Source organism: Cicer arietinum, chromosome 4 (assembly GCF_000331145.2).
Source record: "Cicer arietinum cultivar CDC Frontier isolate Library 1 chromosome 4, Cicar.CDCFrontier_v2.0, whole genome shotgun sequence".
NCBI classification, from domain to species: Eukaryota; Viridiplantae; Streptophyta; class Magnoliopsida; order Fabales; family Fabaceae; genus Cicer; species Cicer arietinum.
The window spans coordinates 375,298-395,591 of NC_021163.2; the positions used below are offsets into that span (position 1 = coordinate 375,298).

General features: G+C 31.4%; 3 protein-coding genes across 3 annotated transcripts in view; 1 reads left to right on the forward strand and 2 right to left on the reverse strand.

Annotated features, from left to right (window-relative positions):
- Positions 1-7,097, forward strand: part of LOC101501894 (arginine biosynthesis bifunctional protein ArgJ, chloroplastic) — an 8,161-nt gene extending 1,064 nt beyond the window's left edge. Inside the window, exons 3-18 of the mRNA XM_004494956.4 lie at positions 1-44; positions 1,555-1,678; positions 1,757-1,830; positions 2,097-2,141; positions 2,329-2,379; positions 2,476-2,544; positions 2,704-2,762; positions 3,013-3,082; positions 3,620-3,700; positions 3,783-3,869; positions 4,174-4,296; positions 4,943-5,005; positions 5,323-5,400; positions 5,480-5,625; positions 6,549-6,619; positions 6,760-7,097. Of these exons, the coding sequence (XP_004495013.1) occupies positions 1-44; positions 1,555-1,678; positions 1,757-1,830; positions 2,097-2,141; positions 2,329-2,379; positions 2,476-2,544; positions 2,704-2,762; positions 3,013-3,082; positions 3,620-3,700; positions 3,783-3,869; positions 4,174-4,296; positions 4,943-5,005; positions 5,323-5,400; positions 5,480-5,625; positions 6,549-6,619; positions 6,760-6,842 (1,268 nt within the window). The 3' untranslated portion in view covers positions 6,843-7,097. The remainder of the gene's footprint in view (positions 45-1,554; positions 1,679-1,756; positions 1,831-2,096; positions 2,142-2,328; positions 2,380-2,475; positions 2,545-2,703; positions 2,763-3,012; positions 3,083-3,619; positions 3,701-3,782; positions 3,870-4,173; positions 4,297-4,942; positions 5,006-5,322; positions 5,401-5,479; positions 5,626-6,548; positions 6,620-6,759) is intronic.
- A 441-nt stretch (positions 7,098-7,538) lies between these two features.
- LOC101502221 (uncharacterized) lies at positions 7,539-10,571 on the reverse strand. Its single transcript, XM_004494957.4, has 3 exons — positions 9,948-10,571; positions 8,403-8,765; positions 7,539-8,139 (listed from the first exon to the last, which is right to left on the reverse strand). Exons 2-3 carry the CDS (start codon positions 8,745-8,747, stop codon positions 7,705-7,707), a joined length of 780 nt encoding a protein of 259 aa, XP_004495014.1. The 5' UTR covers positions 8,748-8,765; positions 9,948-10,571; the 3' UTR covers positions 7,539-7,704.
- Positions 10,572-16,533: 5,962 nt separating this feature from the next.
- LOC101502541 (probable histone H2B.3-like) lies at positions 16,534-17,102 on the reverse strand. Its single transcript, NM_001279049.1, is given in 1 exon segment — positions 16,534-17,102. A coding segment is annotated over 1 exon segment (420 nt). The 5' UTR covers positions 17,093-17,102; the 3' UTR covers positions 16,534-16,672.
- Positions 17,103-20,294: the final 3,192 nt, after the last annotated feature.

A 20,294-nucleotide genomic window follows, 5' to 3' on the forward strand; every position in this document is an offset into this window, starting at 1 on the left:
TTCCTGCTGCTCCCATTTTTCTTCCCGATGGACCTTGGAAGCAGGTTCTTTTCTAATACTGTCTTCTCTTTCTTTTACGCTCTTCTCTTTTAAATTCAGTATTTATGTTGTTCTCATTTCAAATTGAAACTCAAGCTAGTTAGAAATTGGAAGAAAAAAAAAGTTAAATATGTTTGTATTCCTATAAAAGTAACATTTTTATTTTAGTCCTTGATAATAAAAAATACAACTTTTAATTCTACAAAAACGGTTTTAGTTCTTGTCTATTTTTGAAATCATTATTTGCATGTATGTTTACGAAAAGTTTTTCCGCAAAAGATAGCTAAAATTTGATTTCTAGGGACATAATTTCGTTACTTTTATCTTGAGTTTTTTATGTTTTAAAATTTTATATTTAATTCATCCCAGCTAAAAAATTCTAAATTTTAATGGAGGAATTTTTACATGTTCTAAACATATTTGCAAAAAATCATTTATAAATTTAAAAGTTGAAGTACAATTAAACATGTTTTGCTTCAGCATTGACTAAAATTGTTTACCAGATAATTTTGCAGGGTTATCAAATTTTATTGTTTTACGGGGACTAAAAAAGATATGTTGTAATTTTATAGAAATTAAAAACATATTTAACCAAATAAAAACTTCAGTGAAACTTTGAGATGTTTTCAGCGAATCCAATTCTGAATTCTTTTGAAGTGATTGTATTTATTGAGCCAAACTAAAGGTAAGTCGCCTAACAGACGTAACTGTTAATAGTTTGACTTTAATTAATTATATTAGATTACAACAGACTTTGACAGCGAGAGCAAAACATGCCAAACTACACGCGTGGGGTTTGGATGCAAGTGGCTAATGTGCTCCATCTAAGGAGACGAGTTTGACTGGTACTTGAATTTAACCTCTGGCGATGGAACAATTCTTGATCAGACTTTACTTACCTACCAACAGAATATAAATTAGTCCAAGGTCCTATTTTCTCTGGGTCATTGGGTAAAAAGTAAACAGAGCTGCTAGACTACCACGTGAACACAGTGCTCAACTGAAGTTCAATACATTTTGCAAAAGTATAATGCAGCCACTGTAGTCAATAGCAGATAGTGGCCAGACACAAAAACATTTGGCGATATATCTGCTACGTCAAAGTCTAGGGGAAACAACATGATAAATTTATTCCATAGTACCATACACGTATAAAAGCTCAAAAATAGAAGAGTACACAATTACGGATAAAAGCCATAGTACATACACACATAAAAGCCACAAAGGCAAAAGAAATGACTAAAAACTAAAGGCTATATTGGGGAAATTACGGGTGCTTCACTATAGTGGCTGCTACTATAACATCCAACACAATGGGTTTCTGCATAGAGCCTAGGGGCCGCTACGCAATGCAACACTGCTATTGTGGCTGCTATTGACTACAGAGAGCACAACTCTAACATTTAGTAACGCTATCACATTTATACTGATATGCCATCTTATTTAAATTATTAATTGAACTGCAAAATAATCAGCTCTGTTTAGTGTCTGAATGTTTGATTTCGGGCTTTTCAGATTCCAGGCGGAGTTACTGCTGCAGAGGGGTTCAAAGCTGCAGGAATGTATGGAGGGTTGCGTGCCGTAGGAGAAAAGCCTGATCTTGCACTTGTCACCTGTGATGTTGATGCCATATCTGCAGGTTAGCTTTCATTTTTCTGATCATCACAGTTCTAATTTAGGGTTTGGCATGCACTTTATGTGACCAGATTTCTTTCAGGGTCATTCACGACTAATGTGGTTGCTGCTGCTCCGGTGTTATACTGCAAAAAGACGCTAGACAATTCAAACACTGTAAGCAAGTTCTTTGTTTCTCTTTTTTCATCACGATAGAGCCAAGGCTCATACATGCATTACACAAAGTGTGGACCTTTACAGTATCCTTCTGAGCCTCTCTTTCTGTTTGTTTGAGTTGTGTTTGTATGAGGAAATGAATGTTTTCTCTTCCATCAGCTAAGATTCCATTCCAATAGCTTAATATGTCTCCCCTGTTGCAATTTTAAATGTCAATATTTATTGCTTGGTTGCCTGCTGATAAATCAATTTTTGCAACTTGTCAGGCACGTGCTGTGTTAACTAATGCAGGTCAAGCAAATGCAGCTACGGTAGGCCATCAAATCTCTTTCTATGTCATTTTCATGTGGGCTTTGAGTAATAATTAGCACATAGTCTACTACTGTAGTTACTTTAGTTTGATGAATGTTTTAGAATAACTTAGATCATTTAACATGTTTTTTGTGTGTGTGTGTGAACTTAAATAAATATGTGGCTGAGTCTTTTCCATATATCCAGGGCGAAGCAGGTTACCATGATGTGATAGAATGTGTGGACAACCTTGCAAAGGTATGTATTGTTTCATTGTGTTAAACTGGTCTTGCTTATAGTGCTCCATTTTGAAAGGGTTTGTGCAGTCTTTGCTGAAAATGTTCATAATTTTAGTTACTGGGAGTGAAGCCAGAAGAAGTATTAGTTGAATCCACTGGTGTAATTGGTCAAAGAATAAAGAAGGTATATGCATTGGGTTTGATGTCCTATGTGTTTCTGTCCTTTAAGGTTACATTCTGTAATATTCACAAAATTCGGGACAAGTCACTTGTAAAGTATTCCAGTGAAATTGCTTAAACTCTGTTCTTTAAAAAGTTATATATTTTGTCATTTCATTTGCAGGGGGCACTTTTAAACTCACTTCCCATACTAGTGAATTCGCTATCTTCTTCAGTTGAGGGGTAATTCATGTATTTATGATTTAATTATACTTCCATTTTTTATAAGTGAGATGCAATAGTACAAATAAAATCACTTTGTTGTGGTTATTCAATTACCATTATATCGGAGAACTTTTTCTAAACATTATTTTCACCAATTTAGTATCTTATTCATTGAAAATTATTAAGCTCCTACCAATACTTGTGTCTACTTTTCAATATTTCTTTCATTAACTCATTTCTTCTTTAAACCTTATTTGTCTGCATACAGGGCAGATTCTGCAGCAGTGGCAATCACCACAACAGACCTTGTTAGCAAGAGCGTGGCAATTGAGTCTCTGGTAATGCCTGCTCCTACTTTGCCTGCTGGCTTCATGTTCATACAACTAATACATATTTAACTGGTCTATAAAGCATCATACTTATATAAACACACACTTTGTATGGATGGATAGTTTTAGTCCTGTCGGTAAATAATAAAATGTCATGTACTCACTTCATTTGGACGAGTCATTGATGTGAAGAATATAATCAACAACTTGGCTGTCTTTAGAAATTTTTATGCAATTGTCCACTTTTCTTCAAGTAATAATTGGATAACTTCAATACGGCCTGCATAGGTATTGATGTTTACATAACAAGAGGCTAGGGAGGATAGTTGAATCAATTGGTATAGAAATAACTTTGATATGCATGATGGCTTCCATAGTTTTGTGCAACTTTATCTTCAGAAGGACAGAAACCTTAATTCTTCGGGTTTTGGGAATTTAATAAGCCTTGTATGTCTGGTTTATCCCCACATTCTATATTTTGCTTTCTAATTTTTAAGGGTGAGCAAAAAGAGTGTTTAATTCTTATTATTGTCGGGTATTGGTTAGGTTGGAAGAACTAAGGTCAGAATTGGAGGAATGGCAAAAGGTTCTGGAATGATCCACCCAAATATGGCTACTATGCTTGGGGTATGTCTTACTTGGTGCTTTCATATTCCAAATGTATGATTATGGATTTTCTAGTCCATTCCTTGAACTGTATTTATGCTAGGTAATAACAACTGATGCCTGGGTAACCAGTGACGTTTGGAGAAAGATGGTTCAGGTTGCTGTTAATCGAAGCTTCAACCAGATAACTGTAAGTGGTTTTCACTCTTTTCTGGAGACTGCAAATTCAGTTAGTGACATTGTGGTGCTATACAATAATTTACATAAAATTCTTCTGTTTTCTCTCTGAACTTAAGTGCAAAAACATGTTATGGTAGTTTCACAATTTAGATTATGGTATTGTATGTCAAAAGAGCATTGGTAAAATTTGCTTACATTCTCTTGTACAAGGTGATGTCATGTTCTCTTCGTCCATTAGATTTTGCTCGCGATGTTAGTTCATATTTTGGATTATGATTGATTCATACATTGATTTTGTATCATCTTGCTTTCAGGTAGATGGAGATACTAGTACTAATGATACTGTTATTGCTTTGGCTAGTGGGTTGTCTGGGATAAGATGTATTTCTTCTCTAGACAGTGATGAGGCAATTCAACTTCAGGCATGCCTAGATGCGGTATGGTTGACCTTGTACAATTCCATCATTATTTTGTCATCTCATATTCATTATTTTCTGTTGAACAAAACCTTGTACAATTCCATCATTATTTTGTCATCTCATATTCATTATTTTCTGTTGAACAAAATATAGTCATGTGCTTCAACTCTTGTTGGAAACATAGTTCTTGTAAAACTACAAAATGAAGTACTATGACCATTATACCGGAGGTAGGGTTATAGTCCGTTTTGCATTAAATAATCTGTAATGTGTAGGGGGTGACATGCATAATTCCCATTGCTTTTTTTATTTAATAATGAAGTACCTCATATGGAGGGTTAGCCAAAAAAATAAAATGAAAACAATGAATTACCTCCCCTGCCCCCCACCCCCACAAGGGTGTGTTTATTAAGGTATGGTTTTGTGGTTAGTATGCAGAATTGGTAGCACTTTAAATGTTATAATAGGATGTGGTGATATCTTTTCATGCTTAACTCCTCCCTTGCTTGCAAAAAAGTAATAAAAGATGCTTGAGATTTCCTTTTATCATCCTCTCTTTCCTTACATCTTGTCCTGTGATTTCCTTTAGACATGGAATTTATCATTCAAAAGTGCTCTTCATTCAGTAAATGTGAAGTTTTGATTTACTAGTCGTCGTTTCCAGGTAATGCAAGGTCTTGCCAAATCTATAGCTTGGGATGGAGAGGGAGCAACATGCCTCATTGAGGTTTGTTTTTTGCATTGAGGATAGTTGTGCTATGACTTTGATTGGTGCTATTGTGTTCAAATGCCAGTCTGCTATTCAGATTTTTGTTAATTTACCAATTGTTTCAAATGAGTCATGGTTAAGTAATATATCACTCATTCTTTCTCTACCTTTTATTTTTTCTCCATCCTTATTTTTTATTATATTCCTCTACAATTAGGTTGCCATGTCACTGAATTATGAAGTTTTGTTAATGCTGATTTCTTGATTAGTGAGAATGTGGACTCAATCCTGCTTTTTATTGTATTTTATAATCAAATTCCATCTTCACTTTGTAGGTCAGTGTGACTGGTGCAAATAGCGAGGCTGAAGCTGCAAAAGTTGCTCGTTCAGTTGCATCATCTTCATTAGTAAAGGCATGATAGTTGAACTGAAGCATTGTTATTTACTGTTTCAATCTAGCTAAGTCTTACCTTCTAACATAATGGTCATCAGGCTGCTGTATATGGTAGAGACCCTAATTGGGGACGCATTGCCGCTGCCGCTGGTTACTCGGGGGTTGCTTTCCACCAAAATTTACTCAGGGTAGAGCTGGGGAATATTTTACTAATGGATGGTGGGGAACCACAATCCTTTGACCGGTAAGAATAATGTTTTTGACATTTTACTTGCATATATTAAATTTGTAAGCCATCCTCTCTTTTTTCTCCTATGGTTATATCTACTGTTAATTTCTTTTGACAAATCCTTAACAAGCCTCAACACTAAGTGCGTGTTTGATTATGAGGAACAAAAATGGATTTTAAATGAATTTTGAAAAACTGATTTTGGCTAAAAATGAGTTAAAAGTAAAGTGATTTATGGTTGTATTCGTACACAGTAAGGTGAGTTGAATAATTTGAGGCTAAAAATCAGATATAGAGGCAAAAGATCCAAAATATAGCTTTCAAGTTAAAATCAACTGTGGAGGAAAAATCAATTATATTGAAGAGCCACCAAATATATCAATTATACACCTCTGAAATCTACTTTTGCCTCTTCCAAAAGTAAAACCAAATTTCGAAAGTTCTATGAATTTTTAATAAATAATATCAATCTATTTTTATTTTCCCCAAAGAGCTAGTTTTTTTACTTGTCAAAATAAAAAATAGTATTATACAAGTCCCTTCTATCCATACAGCTTAGATTCCACCCATGTTTGCACCTTTATTATATGCACTGTTTGTTGTATGATGGATTGGTGGCATGAATGCTAGAGAATTAGCCTAAAATAATAGCTTTTAATATGCTTTTCAGTATTTTGTATTTTCTCAATATGCTTTTCAGTTCATCTAATGTGAATTGCGGAAAATAAAGTTTTGTTCAAATTTCATTTTGCTAGTACTATAATAGCGCTGGTATTTGACAACACTTTGTACTAAATAACGTATTGTGGAACAATAGCGATTTGTTCAAATTCTGTTATGTTATAGTGCCTCTATAGCAACTATTTGACAACATTGAGTTTCCCACTTATGATATTGTTCTTTTTTATCTACATTTTAAAGTTTGTGAACTATGGCAGGGGCGAGGCTAGTAGTTATCTGAGAACGGCTGGGGAGACTCACGGTACAGTTAAAATTCAGATATCCATTGGTAAGTCTGTATCCGACACACTTCACTGTTTTTCTCTCTTTTTTGAACTATCTATAATTTATAAGCATGCGGTGTGATTTTCCTTCTTGTCCCCCTAAATGTATTTTTTACTATTTGATATTCCGTTTTCCCAATCATAGGCAATGGGCCAGGACAAGGACAAGCATGGGGCTGTGATTTAAGCTACGATTATGTCAAAATAAATGCGGAGTATACATCATAACCAAGCGAAAATGACACGTACTGGCATAATTATGATTGTGCACTATTTATTTTGTTTCATCAAGAAAACCATAGTTATATAAGTTATACTGAAATCAGCTCATAAAGGGATTGGCTAGTTTTAATAAAAGGTTCATTAGGGAGTTGTTTTCAGATGTACCACTTTGTATTTACTCTTTTTAGTGTTGAATATAATCAACAAATTTTTGTTATGATATCAAATATAAGAGAAATTCAACTATCATCACTTTTTTAAGGTTATGTTTTCAAATTTATTCTTGAATATTAATCATTGTTCTTTTTAATGTGATCTACGTGTCAAGCACAGACTCATCGTTTATTCTGTAGCCCTCAGATACAGAGAGGCACAGCCGCACGACAATCACACCATAAAACAATCTAATAGGAACTAAATTTAAATTACACCACAAAATATCAAATTATTATTTAAAATTCAAATAAAGAATCAGTTCAAAAAAAAAAATAAAACGTTAACTGAAATTAAATTAAGAGACTATATATAATTTAACTTATTATTAATTATATTAAAAAAATTGAATAATTTAATTAAATAATATTAATCAATATCATATAATACGTCATTTATAATATACTACATCTTTATTTTTTTAGCATGAGACCAAAAGTGTTAAATTTTAAAATAAAATAAAAAATTAATTTTTTAAATGGATAAAAATTAAAGATAAAAACTGCAATTAAACCAAATAATACCATCCAGCTTTCAAGATAGCACTAAATAATGTCTATCCGGAAAACTAAAAACTCTTCATCACACACAACCTAACATGCAACTAATTATTTAGGCAGTCTTAATATAGGATACAATTACTAACAAAACATTATTATGCAGTCTTGATATAGGAGATAAAATCAAGTATGTTATTCATCGTTTCTCCTACATGACAGGGATTTTCTGTAGCTGGTATTTTTGAGTTGCTAATTCCATGATATGAATCATGGCTAACAGCGTTAAGATTATTTAATTCCATTGAAGCATCAAATCTTCTGCTACAAGCTTCTGGCCAACTATTGCGATATTGCTTTTTATCTTTACTGCTACCCCCTTTAGAATATTTCTCCTTTTGAACTTTCTTTCCATATTTCTTTTCGCTCTTCTTCATCCTAGATTTCGGCTGTTTCCTGATTTTCACAGTATGTGAGGATAATGTTGGTACAGGATCATACACATCAGGGGCCCATTTAACAGATAATTTCATAAGTGGTCCTCCGAGTTTCTCACGGCTACCCTTCATGGCAGATACAAGTTTTTGAGGTGCCTGTGGTACACAGATAATAACACAACCAATAAGCAAATGACAGAAATGTGAAGAAAAATTGCTGCCATGTCTGCTCGACTAAAACTATACATGTAAGCACATCAGTTAAATCCATAGTTAAATCCATGTCAAAATATGTACTAATGCAACAAGCCATCTACTTTCCTCATTAAAATAAAAGCAATCTTTAACTTGCGTACCAAAAGTTATTCAGATTTTATTGAACACAATAACAAGAAGAAATTCTAGCATTTAGAACTTACTTTCTGAGATGCTGAGCATGAGTAACTTTGATGTGGAGATTGCTCAGAGAGTGATTCTGTGGATGACGTATCAGCCTCCTCATCAGAAGAGCTTGATGGTAACACCATATCAGGATAAGGAAAGGTTGAACACTTTTTGGAACTCTTCATTTTTAGAGTGGTTTGTTGCCATTCAAAATCTCTATATAAGCGCCCCTCCCCCACATGACAATTACCAATATCATCCGCATCAGATACATGTTCTAACTTTTGATCATCTTGAATATGCAACGACCCACCAAATGTACTTTCAAGTTTACTTATGGTGTCATCGTCCACAGCATTAACAGGAGAGTGGATGTCCATCAATTGTATAAGATCACACTACAACCCAAGCAACAAACAGACAACAAAACATTAGATAAATAATAAAAGCATCAACTAAATTTCATAAACAAACATTAGCAAGTAAAACAATCCACACATATTTCATGATTTGTTTAGGTATATTGTGTTTAGGTATATTGTGCTTAATGTTTAGGTATCACATCAGTGTTTACACAAAGCACAAATATATGCATTGTCATAAAATGATCATCAAAGTGCTGAGAAGAGAAATTCATCAGCATAATTGCATGAGTAAAGAAGGACAACTGAAAGAGATTGCAATGAATAACAGAGTCTGTAATCAATAATTTGGTGATCATGTTAGCTATAACAATATACGAAAAATAGCAACAAGACTGGTGGTGAAACTGTTAGAAGCATTGTCTCGAAAATGATGATGATGGGACGAACAAACGTGTGAAGGGAGGTATCATGGAACAGGTGAATTGAAAGACATCCCAGATAAATACTAAATGTCCCAAAGGTAAGGCTTTCAGCTAAGGATGGTATCATGATTAGATGCTTTGCCTATGACTATGAGCTTGTAAATATACAATTATTAAAATTGTTTTCTTTCAATTCAGTAACTGTACACTAGAGTGTGAACAAGTTTTACACAAATAACCTATATTACAATATTATGCCTTAAAACCAATTTATATTGTGGCAAGATGATAAAATATGATTAGACTTATATGTAGTTTACAAGGTCTATGTATAAGAGATCTGAAAACTCCATTGTAAATTACATAAGAGATCTACTCATATTTTGTTATCTTACCAATTACCACATCATATTCATAGTATTACTTCTTAAAAGTGTCCTAACCAAGATCTCTCCCACCAAAGAAGTCTACCAACTGGCCAATAAGACACTAACTGTATGATGCAATACAAAATATATAAGTAACGGTCCTAGTTTCATACTACAAATTAGATCAAGTAATACATCCGAATCTTAATTAAACAATAAGCTAAATTTAAGAACAACAAAATTAAGAAATAATTCTTAAGATTACATCCTCAATGAAATAAGTATATCCTCATAATATACACTAAAGTCTTTTTAGCATATAGTTGAAATTACATAAATTCCTCGAATTCAACAGCAATCAAGAGATCTATAATTCACGACGCGCTACAGACGATAATATTGCATAAGATTAAAATAAAAATCACCTTATACGACGGCGTTTGTAGATGCAAACAGCAAAAGACTCAAAATAAGAACAAACAACAGCAAGCTTTCTCGTCCTTTGAAGTCAACGAAATACCAAAGGCCTCTAATTCGTCGACGAATTTCCTCAACCACGTACGACCGATTCAACCACGAATCGAAACAAACAAAACCAGAAGATATATTCCGAAAAACAGAATAAAAAAACTTCAGAAAACGAGATTAACAACAACAAAAAAGCGTAAGGTTAACTAAGATTACCACGCCGATCACTTTTTTCAAGATGTTTCAAACGATGAAAAGAAGATCCACCGTGAAATAGAACTAAATTGCGTAAAATGAAGAGTCCAACGGGCACGGTAGGCATCATTTTGTGCTCGTCGAAACCCTAATTGTTAAGAAAGAACAAAAATCGAAAACTCTCTGTTCGATCGTAACCGATCGAAGATCGAAGAACATGCGAAATAGATCTATAAAGAGAAGAATAGGAATAGATAATCTATAATGAGAATTAATCCATAATAGATGATTGTGATGAAGGCGATGAAGAAGCGAAGAATGGATAAAAGAAAAAACGCGTTGAAAAGGGATCTTCTTTTATTGTCTGATATGGGGAAAGTAATTTTATATAATGGAGAAATGGAGGGAATGGGTAAGGACATATTTGGAACGTACACGTTTCGGTTTTTGGGGTCATATTTTTTTGTTTGACTTCAAAAATGGGGATTTTTAGATTTGACTTGGATTTACGGTTGTATGAAAGTAAAGTTTATGATGGTATGTATATTCATTATCTTATAAAGAAAAAATATTATATTTTTGGTCATATAATATGAGTGAAATATAATTTTATTTTATGAAGAAAAAAAATTAAATTATACCCATGCACTTTTTGTATTCTCTTATTATGGGATGAATATGACATTTCAAAAGTTCATAATGGAATGCCTACATGGTTAGTTCAAAATTGTGTTGAGGTGATTAGTAATTTTTTTACTATCTCAATTAATTAATAACATTTTTAAAAAAATAAAAAGATAAAATTGAAAACTAAACCCTTTGTATATATGTCAACTTCTCATTTTGATGCACAAACGATCACACCGAATACAAAGCTTACACCGTCGAAGTCATATTAGTTGAAAAATTAGAGGTAGAGGAGATTCACCTCTACACAAATTCACAGTTAATCGTCACACAAATCAAATGAGTCGTGGGTTAGATGGTGTTAGTTTTGGTTTCATCGAAGAATTTTGGAATGTTCTTCAACATGATTTCATGAAATTTATACATGAACTCCATTAGAATGGCAAATTAGTAAAAAGTTTAAAATGTATTTTTATTGTTGTAATCTCAAAAAAGGTTAATTCGTAAAGTTTAGTTGATTTCAAATCGAAATTGTCTGTAGGATGTACAAACAAAATTATCTCAAAATTGTTGACAAATCGTTTGAGAAAAGTAATTGGTCGAGTAGTTACTGGATCATAATCTGCTTTTGTTCAAGGTAGACAAATTTTTTATGGCATTTTAATTGCTAATCAAGTGGTAGATGATGCGGAAAAAAAAAAGAGTTAATTATGTTCAAAGTAGATTTTAAAAAGACACAATATTTCGTGGATCAGAAATTCCTGTAGGCTGTAATGAAGAGAATGAATTTTCGAGTTAAGTGAAGAAATTGAATTATGGAATGTGTTAGCACGACTTCTTCTGTTATAATTAATGAAAATCATACTGAAGAGTTTGTTTTTAGGTGTGGGTTATGTCAAGGAAACCATTTGTCTCATTTCTCTTTTTAATTGTAGTAGAGAGTTTGAATGCTTTATTTCATGTGTCTCTTAGAGTGGAAAATTTCAAGGTTTTTCAATAGTTGTTAATAATTTGAGGGTGTCACATTTGCAGTTTGCAGATGACACATTATTATGGGAGAAAAGAGTTGGTATAATATTAGAGCAATTAAAATAAATTTGTTGTTGTTTGAGATGATGTTTGACCTTAAAGTCAATTTTCACAAGAGTTAAATAATTGGTGTTCATGTGAATGCATCGCGGACCGGTTTGATCTATTATAAACGATATGATATATAATAATATTATATAAAACCATCTAAATATATTAATTATTTAAATATTATTAATTATATTAAAAAATTGAATAATTTAATTTCATGATATTAATCAATATCATAAAATACGTCATTTAAAAATATATCACATCGTTATTTTTTTAATATGAGATCAAAACTGTTGAATTTTAAAATAAAAATAAAAAATCAAATTTTTAAATAAATAAAAATAAAAAATGCAATTAAACCAAATAATATCGTCCACCCTTTGAGCTTTCAAGATACCACTAAATAGTGTCTATCGGGAAAACTAAAACTCTTCATCACACACAACCTAACATGCACCTAATTATTTTGGCAGTCTTAATATAGGATAAAATTACTAACAAAATATTATTATGCAGTCTTGATATAGGAGATAAAATCAAGTATGTTATTCATCGTTTCTCCTACATGACAGGGATTTTCTGTAGCTGGTATTTTTGAGTTGCTAATTCCATGATATGAATCATGGCTAACAGCGTTAAGATTATTTAATTCCATTGAAGCATCAAATCTTCTGCTACAAGCTTCCGGCCAACTATGGCGATATTGCTTTTTTATCGTTACTGCTACCCCTTTGGAATATTTGTCCTTTTGACCTTTCTTTCCATATTTCTTTTCGCTCTTCTTCATCCTAGATTTCTTTCCTAATTGGTGTTCATGTGAATGCATGGCGGACCAGTTCTTTATCTTTTCAATATTTGGATTTACACATTGGCGATAATCCAAAGAGGCTAGAATTTTGGTATCATGTGATTGAGAGTATATGTTATAGATTATTAATGTGGAAATCTCATAATTTATCTTGTGTGGGTTTGTTAGTCCTTCTTAAAGTTGTCTTGTCCACTTTACCGGTATATTTCATTTCTTTCATTAAGGCTCCTACAAACACCATTTCTGAAATTGAGTCTTTATTTAAATATTTTTATTAGGTTAGAGTGACACAAAAGGTTCATTGGATGAAGTGGGATAAGTTGTTTATCTTAAGAACGAGGTGGTTTAGGTGTGTGAGACATGAAAGCTTTTAACTTAGCTATTTTGGGTAAATAGTGTTGCAGGTTTAGGGCACAGATTGGGGTGCTTTGTGGTTTAAGATGTTATACAATAAGTATGGTGTTGATCGTGAGGGTTTGGGGGTTGTGTTGATCATGTAGGTTTGGGAGTTGTGATGGAAGAACATTAATTTTGTTGAAGGGAGGCGAGTGAAGGGGGTGTTATGCTGTTTGCGTGGTTTAGAGGTAGGCTTCAAAAGGTTGTAGGAAATGGTAGATCAACTTCGTTTTGATCAAATCCATGGCTTAATGGAGGTATTTTGAGTGATCAATTTTCTAGGTTATTTAATCTTTCGGAGAGTAAGGATATATTAGTTTATGATTTGATTGAATGAGGGTTTAGGTAGGGATAGGGAGGGAGTTTTGAGGGGGCAACATTAGTTGTTTCAGGGGAGAAGCGTTTAGTAGTGGAGTGTAGGGTGGTTTTGACAAACATTTATTTGCGGGGTAATGTTGAATATTTATGGTTGTGGAATAACATATGGGGGGTATAAACATTAAGGACGCTTATCAAACATTGTGTCAAGATGGTGTCAATAATGTATCTTCACCACATTTCGTGGAAATTGTTTGGAATAAGTTTGTCTCATCGAAGGTTTCAACTTTTCTATGAGATAGTTGAATGATAGATTGTCAACTAATGTGAATTTGGTTACCCAAGGCATTCTAAATGTCGATACTCAACTTTGTGTAATGAGATGTCAAGTGCTGGAAAATGTGCGACACTTATTTTTTTAATTTTCTTTTTATTGTCAAGTGTGATGGGGTTTTGCACTAGTTAGATATTTCATGTGGTTTGTCAAATTGTGGAGATGATCATGTTGTTCAATTTGGAGGCTTGTTTTAGTGTGGTAGAGTGACTCGGTCAAAGTTTTTAGTCATTTGGATGACCACTACTTGGTCCATATGAAAATAAAGGATAAAACAGTTTTTGATAATCAAGTAAAAAAACATTAATCTTTTACTTGAGAGTATTAAGTTACTATGTTAGGGATGGCTTATAACACATATAAAAGGGGTTTTGATTTGAATTTCACCAAATAAGTGTTTAGGATTGGTGGGTTCTTAATAGTGATTTAATTGTTTTTCCATCATTTGGTTGGTTGATGACTTTTCATAGTTTAGACTATTTTGTATTTATTTTTTACTTTTGACTCACTTTGTGCTTTGAGTAGTTTTGGCCTTTGAAAAAAAGATTATAAAGTCAAAGACTAGAAACACTTGGTTATTGTTAATGAAAAAATAAAAAATTTCTTGTCGGTAGAAATTCTATGAGATTAAGTACGTCCACAAATAATTACATAAAAGAATTTGTGAACATCACCTTGAAGCGAAGATTTTTATCAAAAAGATTATCTGAACATATTATTTCTGACCGACTATAAAAGAAGACTCCAAATAGACTACTTTAAATAATGTGACTAATGTTTTAATGTGACAAATGTCGAAAACATGTGACACTTTCTTCCAAGTTGATTTCCCTCACTTCTCCTTGGAGGTGAAACTTATCTTTTATGTCAATTATAAGTACTTTTTATGTATGTTGCTTCTGATTATGGCTAATTTGATGGCTATTTATACTTTCAACGTTCATTGTATTGTATGTGTACTTATGATGGTATATCATGGTAATTGCATGTTTGCCATCACATTGCATATTTTCACCAATTTTTGCATCTCATAATACTGTGTTTGATATTTATTTATCTTTTTATTCATCTTCTTTTCTCTACTAGGCAGTAACATGTGCTTATGTTTAATTAATGTCATCTTCTTAATCCTAATACATCATAATTTGAAACAATAAGTTCTACAAGTATCTCACATGAGATATTTCAACAAGTTAAACTCATCACATCAACGTTGTTGCTTCAATCGTGTTCTCTGGATGCTCACTGCTTGTCCTTCCCTCTCACATGTGATGACATTTTTTACCCATATAAATTGGTATAATACAAGGAAATCGAGAATACCCATCTACTTAAGATAAACGGAACTTAGAAGAAGGATTTTTGGATTTAGGATTCTCTTAATGGAATTGGTGTGATTGTGGCTTCTTTTTCTGTTAAAAAAATGGAATCAAGAAATTGATATGCCAATTCATGGAAATCGATAGAAACAAATGGCCCTAGATACTGTTTGCTCGCGACCAAGAAAGAGAAGCTCATGGAGATTCCACAACATTTAGTGGCTGGAATTGTATTTAAGAGTAATTTTAAGTTGGTAAAATTAATAAATCATGGTAAATATTATAACCACTTATCATTGTTTATGCAATCATTTATTTGACGTCATTCAAAAGAGTGTATTAGAAGATGTGACTCTAGCATTTATAGTAATTTATTGTTTTTCATTCACAATTTATTAACTTACCAGCAACTTATATTGGGTTTATGGATCATCAATGTTTTACCTTTTCGTTGTGGACTAGTGTATTTCAATTAATGTTTGTGTAATTGAAGATTACAAAACATTCAAAGAAGTGGCATAGAGACATTGAATTTTAAGCAGAATCAATATATACTCTCTCTAATTTATTTTCTTTTGGTTAGTTACTTGTTCATTCAGGGAAATAAAGCCTACAAAGATAAGTCGGGGTAGAAAGCCAATAGATATTAAATCAAAGATAAGTAGGATATGTAAATAGGCATTTTAGTTAATTAAGTCTTTTAAATTTGCAGCCCAAGGTAAAGTCTCAATATTTTGATTTGTTCTTCTAAGACAATTTTGGTTGCAAATCAGTTATTCCAATGTTGTTGATGATACATGACTCTGATAAGGATCAAGCACAGCATATTCAGAGGAATCGACAACACTTTCTTGCAACAGACAGATATCGACTTCAACTTTACCTTACACCATATTGCAACACTTTCTTCCAAGTACTTTCTACATATTCAGATTTATTGCATCCACGTGACCAGTAGAACCGATTTAAAGTAATTCACAGGTACAATTTTACCAATTCATAAGGCCAGTATTCTTGTGTGTTCGAAAAGTGAACTCAAACAAATTCAAAACAAATTTATCAATAAACAAGTTCTGCCGTATGCTTAAAACAAAATCAAAATATCAAATTCTGAAAACTCAGTTCAAATTACGAAGTGAAATGATGTTAACATAGCAGTTAGTAATCACTTACACAGTAAGAAGAGAAACAACGTCAGCAACAAATCACAAACTTCAATCTCTACATGAATAATAATAAGAACTAACAATTATCCAACAATTACTCCATCAATGATTTGAATTAGATTTTTGCAGGAATAGTTTATCATACAAGACAATAACGATAATCAAATTTCGTCTAGGAACTCCATAATAGACAATAATTTGCAGCCAGCAATATCAAGAACATAAGAATGTTCGCGCAATTCCGATAAAATTTGACGAAGAAAAAAAATAAACATTTCAATCAAAAAGCACCAAAGGTTGGAACAACAGTTAAATATTATTTAAAAGAAGATCTTAAATTGAAACTGTTCAAACCATGACATAAAATCTACATCTAAAAATCACAATGAAAATTCTAGATCTGAGATTACATTCAAACAAAAACCTAAAACATAATCTACGAGCTAGTAAATTTGGTAACCGCCTTAGTTCCTTCAGACACGGCATGTTTCGCCAATTCACCAGGAAGAACCAAACGAACCGCTGTTTGAATCTCCCGTGAAGTAATAGTCGGCTTCTTGTTATAACGCGCCAATCTAGAAGCTTCCTGAGCGAGTTTCTCAAAAATATCGTTAATAAAACTGTTCATAATCCCCATAGCTTTGCTTGAAATACCAATATCAGGATGGACCTGTTTCAAAACCTTGAAGATGTAAATCTTGTAGGTTTCAACGCTCTTCTTAACGCGCTTCTTCTTCTTATCGCTTGTTCCTTCCTTCGAGATCTTCTTTTCGGCTTTAGGTTTTTTCTCGGCTGGTGCTTTCTCGGCGGCTGGTTTCTTCTCTGCCGGTTTCTTCTCTGCCTTTGCGGGAGCCATGGATCAGAATTGAGAGGTTTGTAACGGTTGAGGGAATGAGTGTGGTTGCGTTTGTTGTTTGGTAAAGAAATGAATGAGGATGAAAGAAAAAGGGGTTTGAATATATAGGGGTGAACGATGGGTTTTGATTGGAGGATTGGGCGTCGTGCGGATTGGTGACGTGCGTAGATTTATGTTCGTTGATTGAGTTTTGCTAATTAACGGCTGAGATTTTATTTTGTCGTTTTTAGCGGTGAAGAAGTATATGGATGATGGATCGGGAGTTCGGATAGCAATTACTAGGAGATTAGTATATATTTCAATTTTTTTGGAGGCGCTATATTTTCTTTTTTTAGTAACCATATACTCCATCCGATTTTATTTTTTTTAACACACTAGTTATATTATTTCATTATATGTCAACAAAAATTACTTCAGAATTTAATCTGTTTAAGATAATAATAAATTAATTTTATTCTTTAAATTATAATTTTTTTCAAAATTTGTTCGACAAGAAAAAAAAGTTATCAATTATTAAAAATATAAAATTTAATAAAACTAAACAATTATAAATTCTTGATAGGTGGGTTTATCTAGTCTTCTCTATCATCTCAACATCCCTGTTTTAAAATCTCTAATGATTTGTTTTTTTTTTTTATTTTAAACTAAAAAATAGTAATATAAAATGATAAATAGATATTATATTATTATAAACCCATGTAAATTTTTTATTTTCAATTTTAAAAATTATTTATTTTGTAGTTTAAATAATGATATAAAAATAATTAATCTTTATAGGTATTTATATATTAAATTATATATCACGTTATTATTTTTGCTTTCGAAAATTTGTGAGAGATCAAATTCAAAAATTTTAAAATGACAAGACTAATTTTGTCGACAGATAAAAATGGATTAAATTATTTTTTTGATCTCTTAAATTTTGATTTGATTCCTTAATTAATTTTGTGTCTACTATTTTAGTCTCTTAAATATGATTTTGGACTTTAGTTATTTTGATCAATTTTAATGAAAACAGTTAAATCATCATTACGTGTTACTTTGGTGGCTAGTTGCATGAGTTAATGTTACAAAAATCAAAATTAGAATTATCAAACACATCAAAAAATTAAATATTAACAAATTAGAGTAAAAAAACAAACATCTCTACATTGTAATGTCGTTTTAAAAACGAATTTAGAAATAATTGTTTACATCTTACTAACTGCAATTTGTAACTAAAGAATTTTGAAATTACGGGAATAAAATAAAATATTAAATAAATAAATAAAATTAAAAAAAAATATCTATAAAAATAAAAGATCCAAAACTTTAATAAATCAATTTTTCATTAAAAAATTAAATAAATGAAAGGATATTGAGAAAGAGAAAGAAAAAAACATTATATTGTTGGTATCAGAAAAATATAGATTGAATTATCTCTTTTTATATTGTAACTTATTTGTCAGCTTTAGTTTGGTCTTTTAACCGTAAAATAATTGAATTTGATCTCTTTGACTTCTAGTATCTTTGAAGACAATTTAATCTTTTTATGTGAGAAAAGTGTTAAATGTTGTTAATCATTTGGTAACATGGATTGGCATATGGTATGTTTTTATCATTAAACAAATATGGTAAAAAAAGGGAGAAATTTATCAATTAGATGTATAGAGTTGAAAATAATTGCTAGCCCTTTCTAATGACAAACCACCCGGTAAACGGATTGATCCATCAATTTTTTTAAAGTTAAATTATTAGTTAAAAAGATAACAAATATTATATTTTTTTTAAACGAAGATAATTCAAGTAAAGTCAGATACATAATTAATGATATCACTAAATATATAAAATTAAATTTAAATGTATTTTTGGCTTCTCGACTTTTTAAATATTGTGATTTTGGTCTCTATATTTTCAAAATAACACTTTTGCGACTCTAACTTTAGTCATTTTTATAAATTGGTGATCCTCTTGATTTTGATCCAATCAAAGCTAATATAAACTAATATTTTTTACTAACTAGTGTCATGTAAGATATTACTTTAATTTTAGTTTATTATTTATTTATTACATTTATAAATTTAAATTAAAAAATTATTTAAAAAATGGAGGGTAAAAGCATCACAAAGTTGTCATAGTTGTTCTTCAACTTGTTTTGCTTGCTTCTTGGTGCCATAGTAAGGCTTCTAACCAAAACAACATGATTGGTAGCTAAAGCAATCTCTATCAAATTGTTGAAAACATGAGCGAGAATTATATGCCAGCGAACCAACTAAAATATGTTCTCTTAAACTTAAGGGTTTTCATCTCTTCAAGTGACATTGTAGACCGAAGATGCTAACAATAATCTACTAAAAAAATATCGATTCACGTTAAAGGGTCAAAAGTATTATTTTAAAAATATAAGGCCCAAAAATCACCAAATTAAAAAAATTATGGACAAAAAAATGTATTTTAACATAAAAATATCATTCAAACATCTAAAATTTGTCATTTAAAATAAGCCAACAAAACAATTAAAATGAAAAGGTTATGAGTTTGCTAATAGAGAAACTATTATAAACATGAGCCTAAAATCATAAAACCAAAGTGATAAATTAAATGTGTTTCTTTTTTGTACTCTTCAATTATTAGTTGTAACTTATATATATATATATATATAATATATATATATATATATATATATATATATATATATTATGGACATAAAATAACCCTTGCATATTCTTCTCCGACTCCCTTCTTCTTCTCCAAAATTTAGTTTTTTTGACAAATCATTTATTATCTGCAACTTTAAAAAAACAAAGCAATTTTAAAAAACAAAGCCTCTTTTGTTAAGTATTTATTTTTCCCTATCACTCATATTATTCGATGACTTGTTATTTTGTTCATAAATAGGACAGAATATTATTTTTATAAAAACAAAAAAAAAAGTTGCAAAGATGTGAGAAATTAATGCAAGATTTGATATCTAAGAGAAAGATAAAGTAAAAATTTTGGGTGTTGATTTGTTTTTAAAATTTTATAAAAAATTTGGGTGTATTGTTGATTTTGTTTCGTCTTTATAAACAAAGTATATATTGATCTGCTTCTAATTTTTTAAGAAAAATGTGGATGTATGGATGTGTGGGTTAAAGAAAAAGAGAGATTTAATGTGTGTATGCATGCGAGATTGGAATTTTTAGAGTTTGAATTTAGATTTAAGAATTTTCAATTTGAAGAT

What these genes read in the sequence shown, in the direction of transcription:
- LOC101502221 (XM_004494957.4), bottom strand. Translation starts at nt 8,747, where the DNA reads ATGGACATCCACTCTCCTGTTAATGCTGTGGACGATGACACCATAAGT. An exon ending in CATGCTCAGCATCTCAGAAA is followed by an intron (nt 8,140 to 8,402) that starts GTAAGTTCTAAA and finishes TGTGTACCACAG; the next exon opens with GCACCTCAAAAACTTGTATC.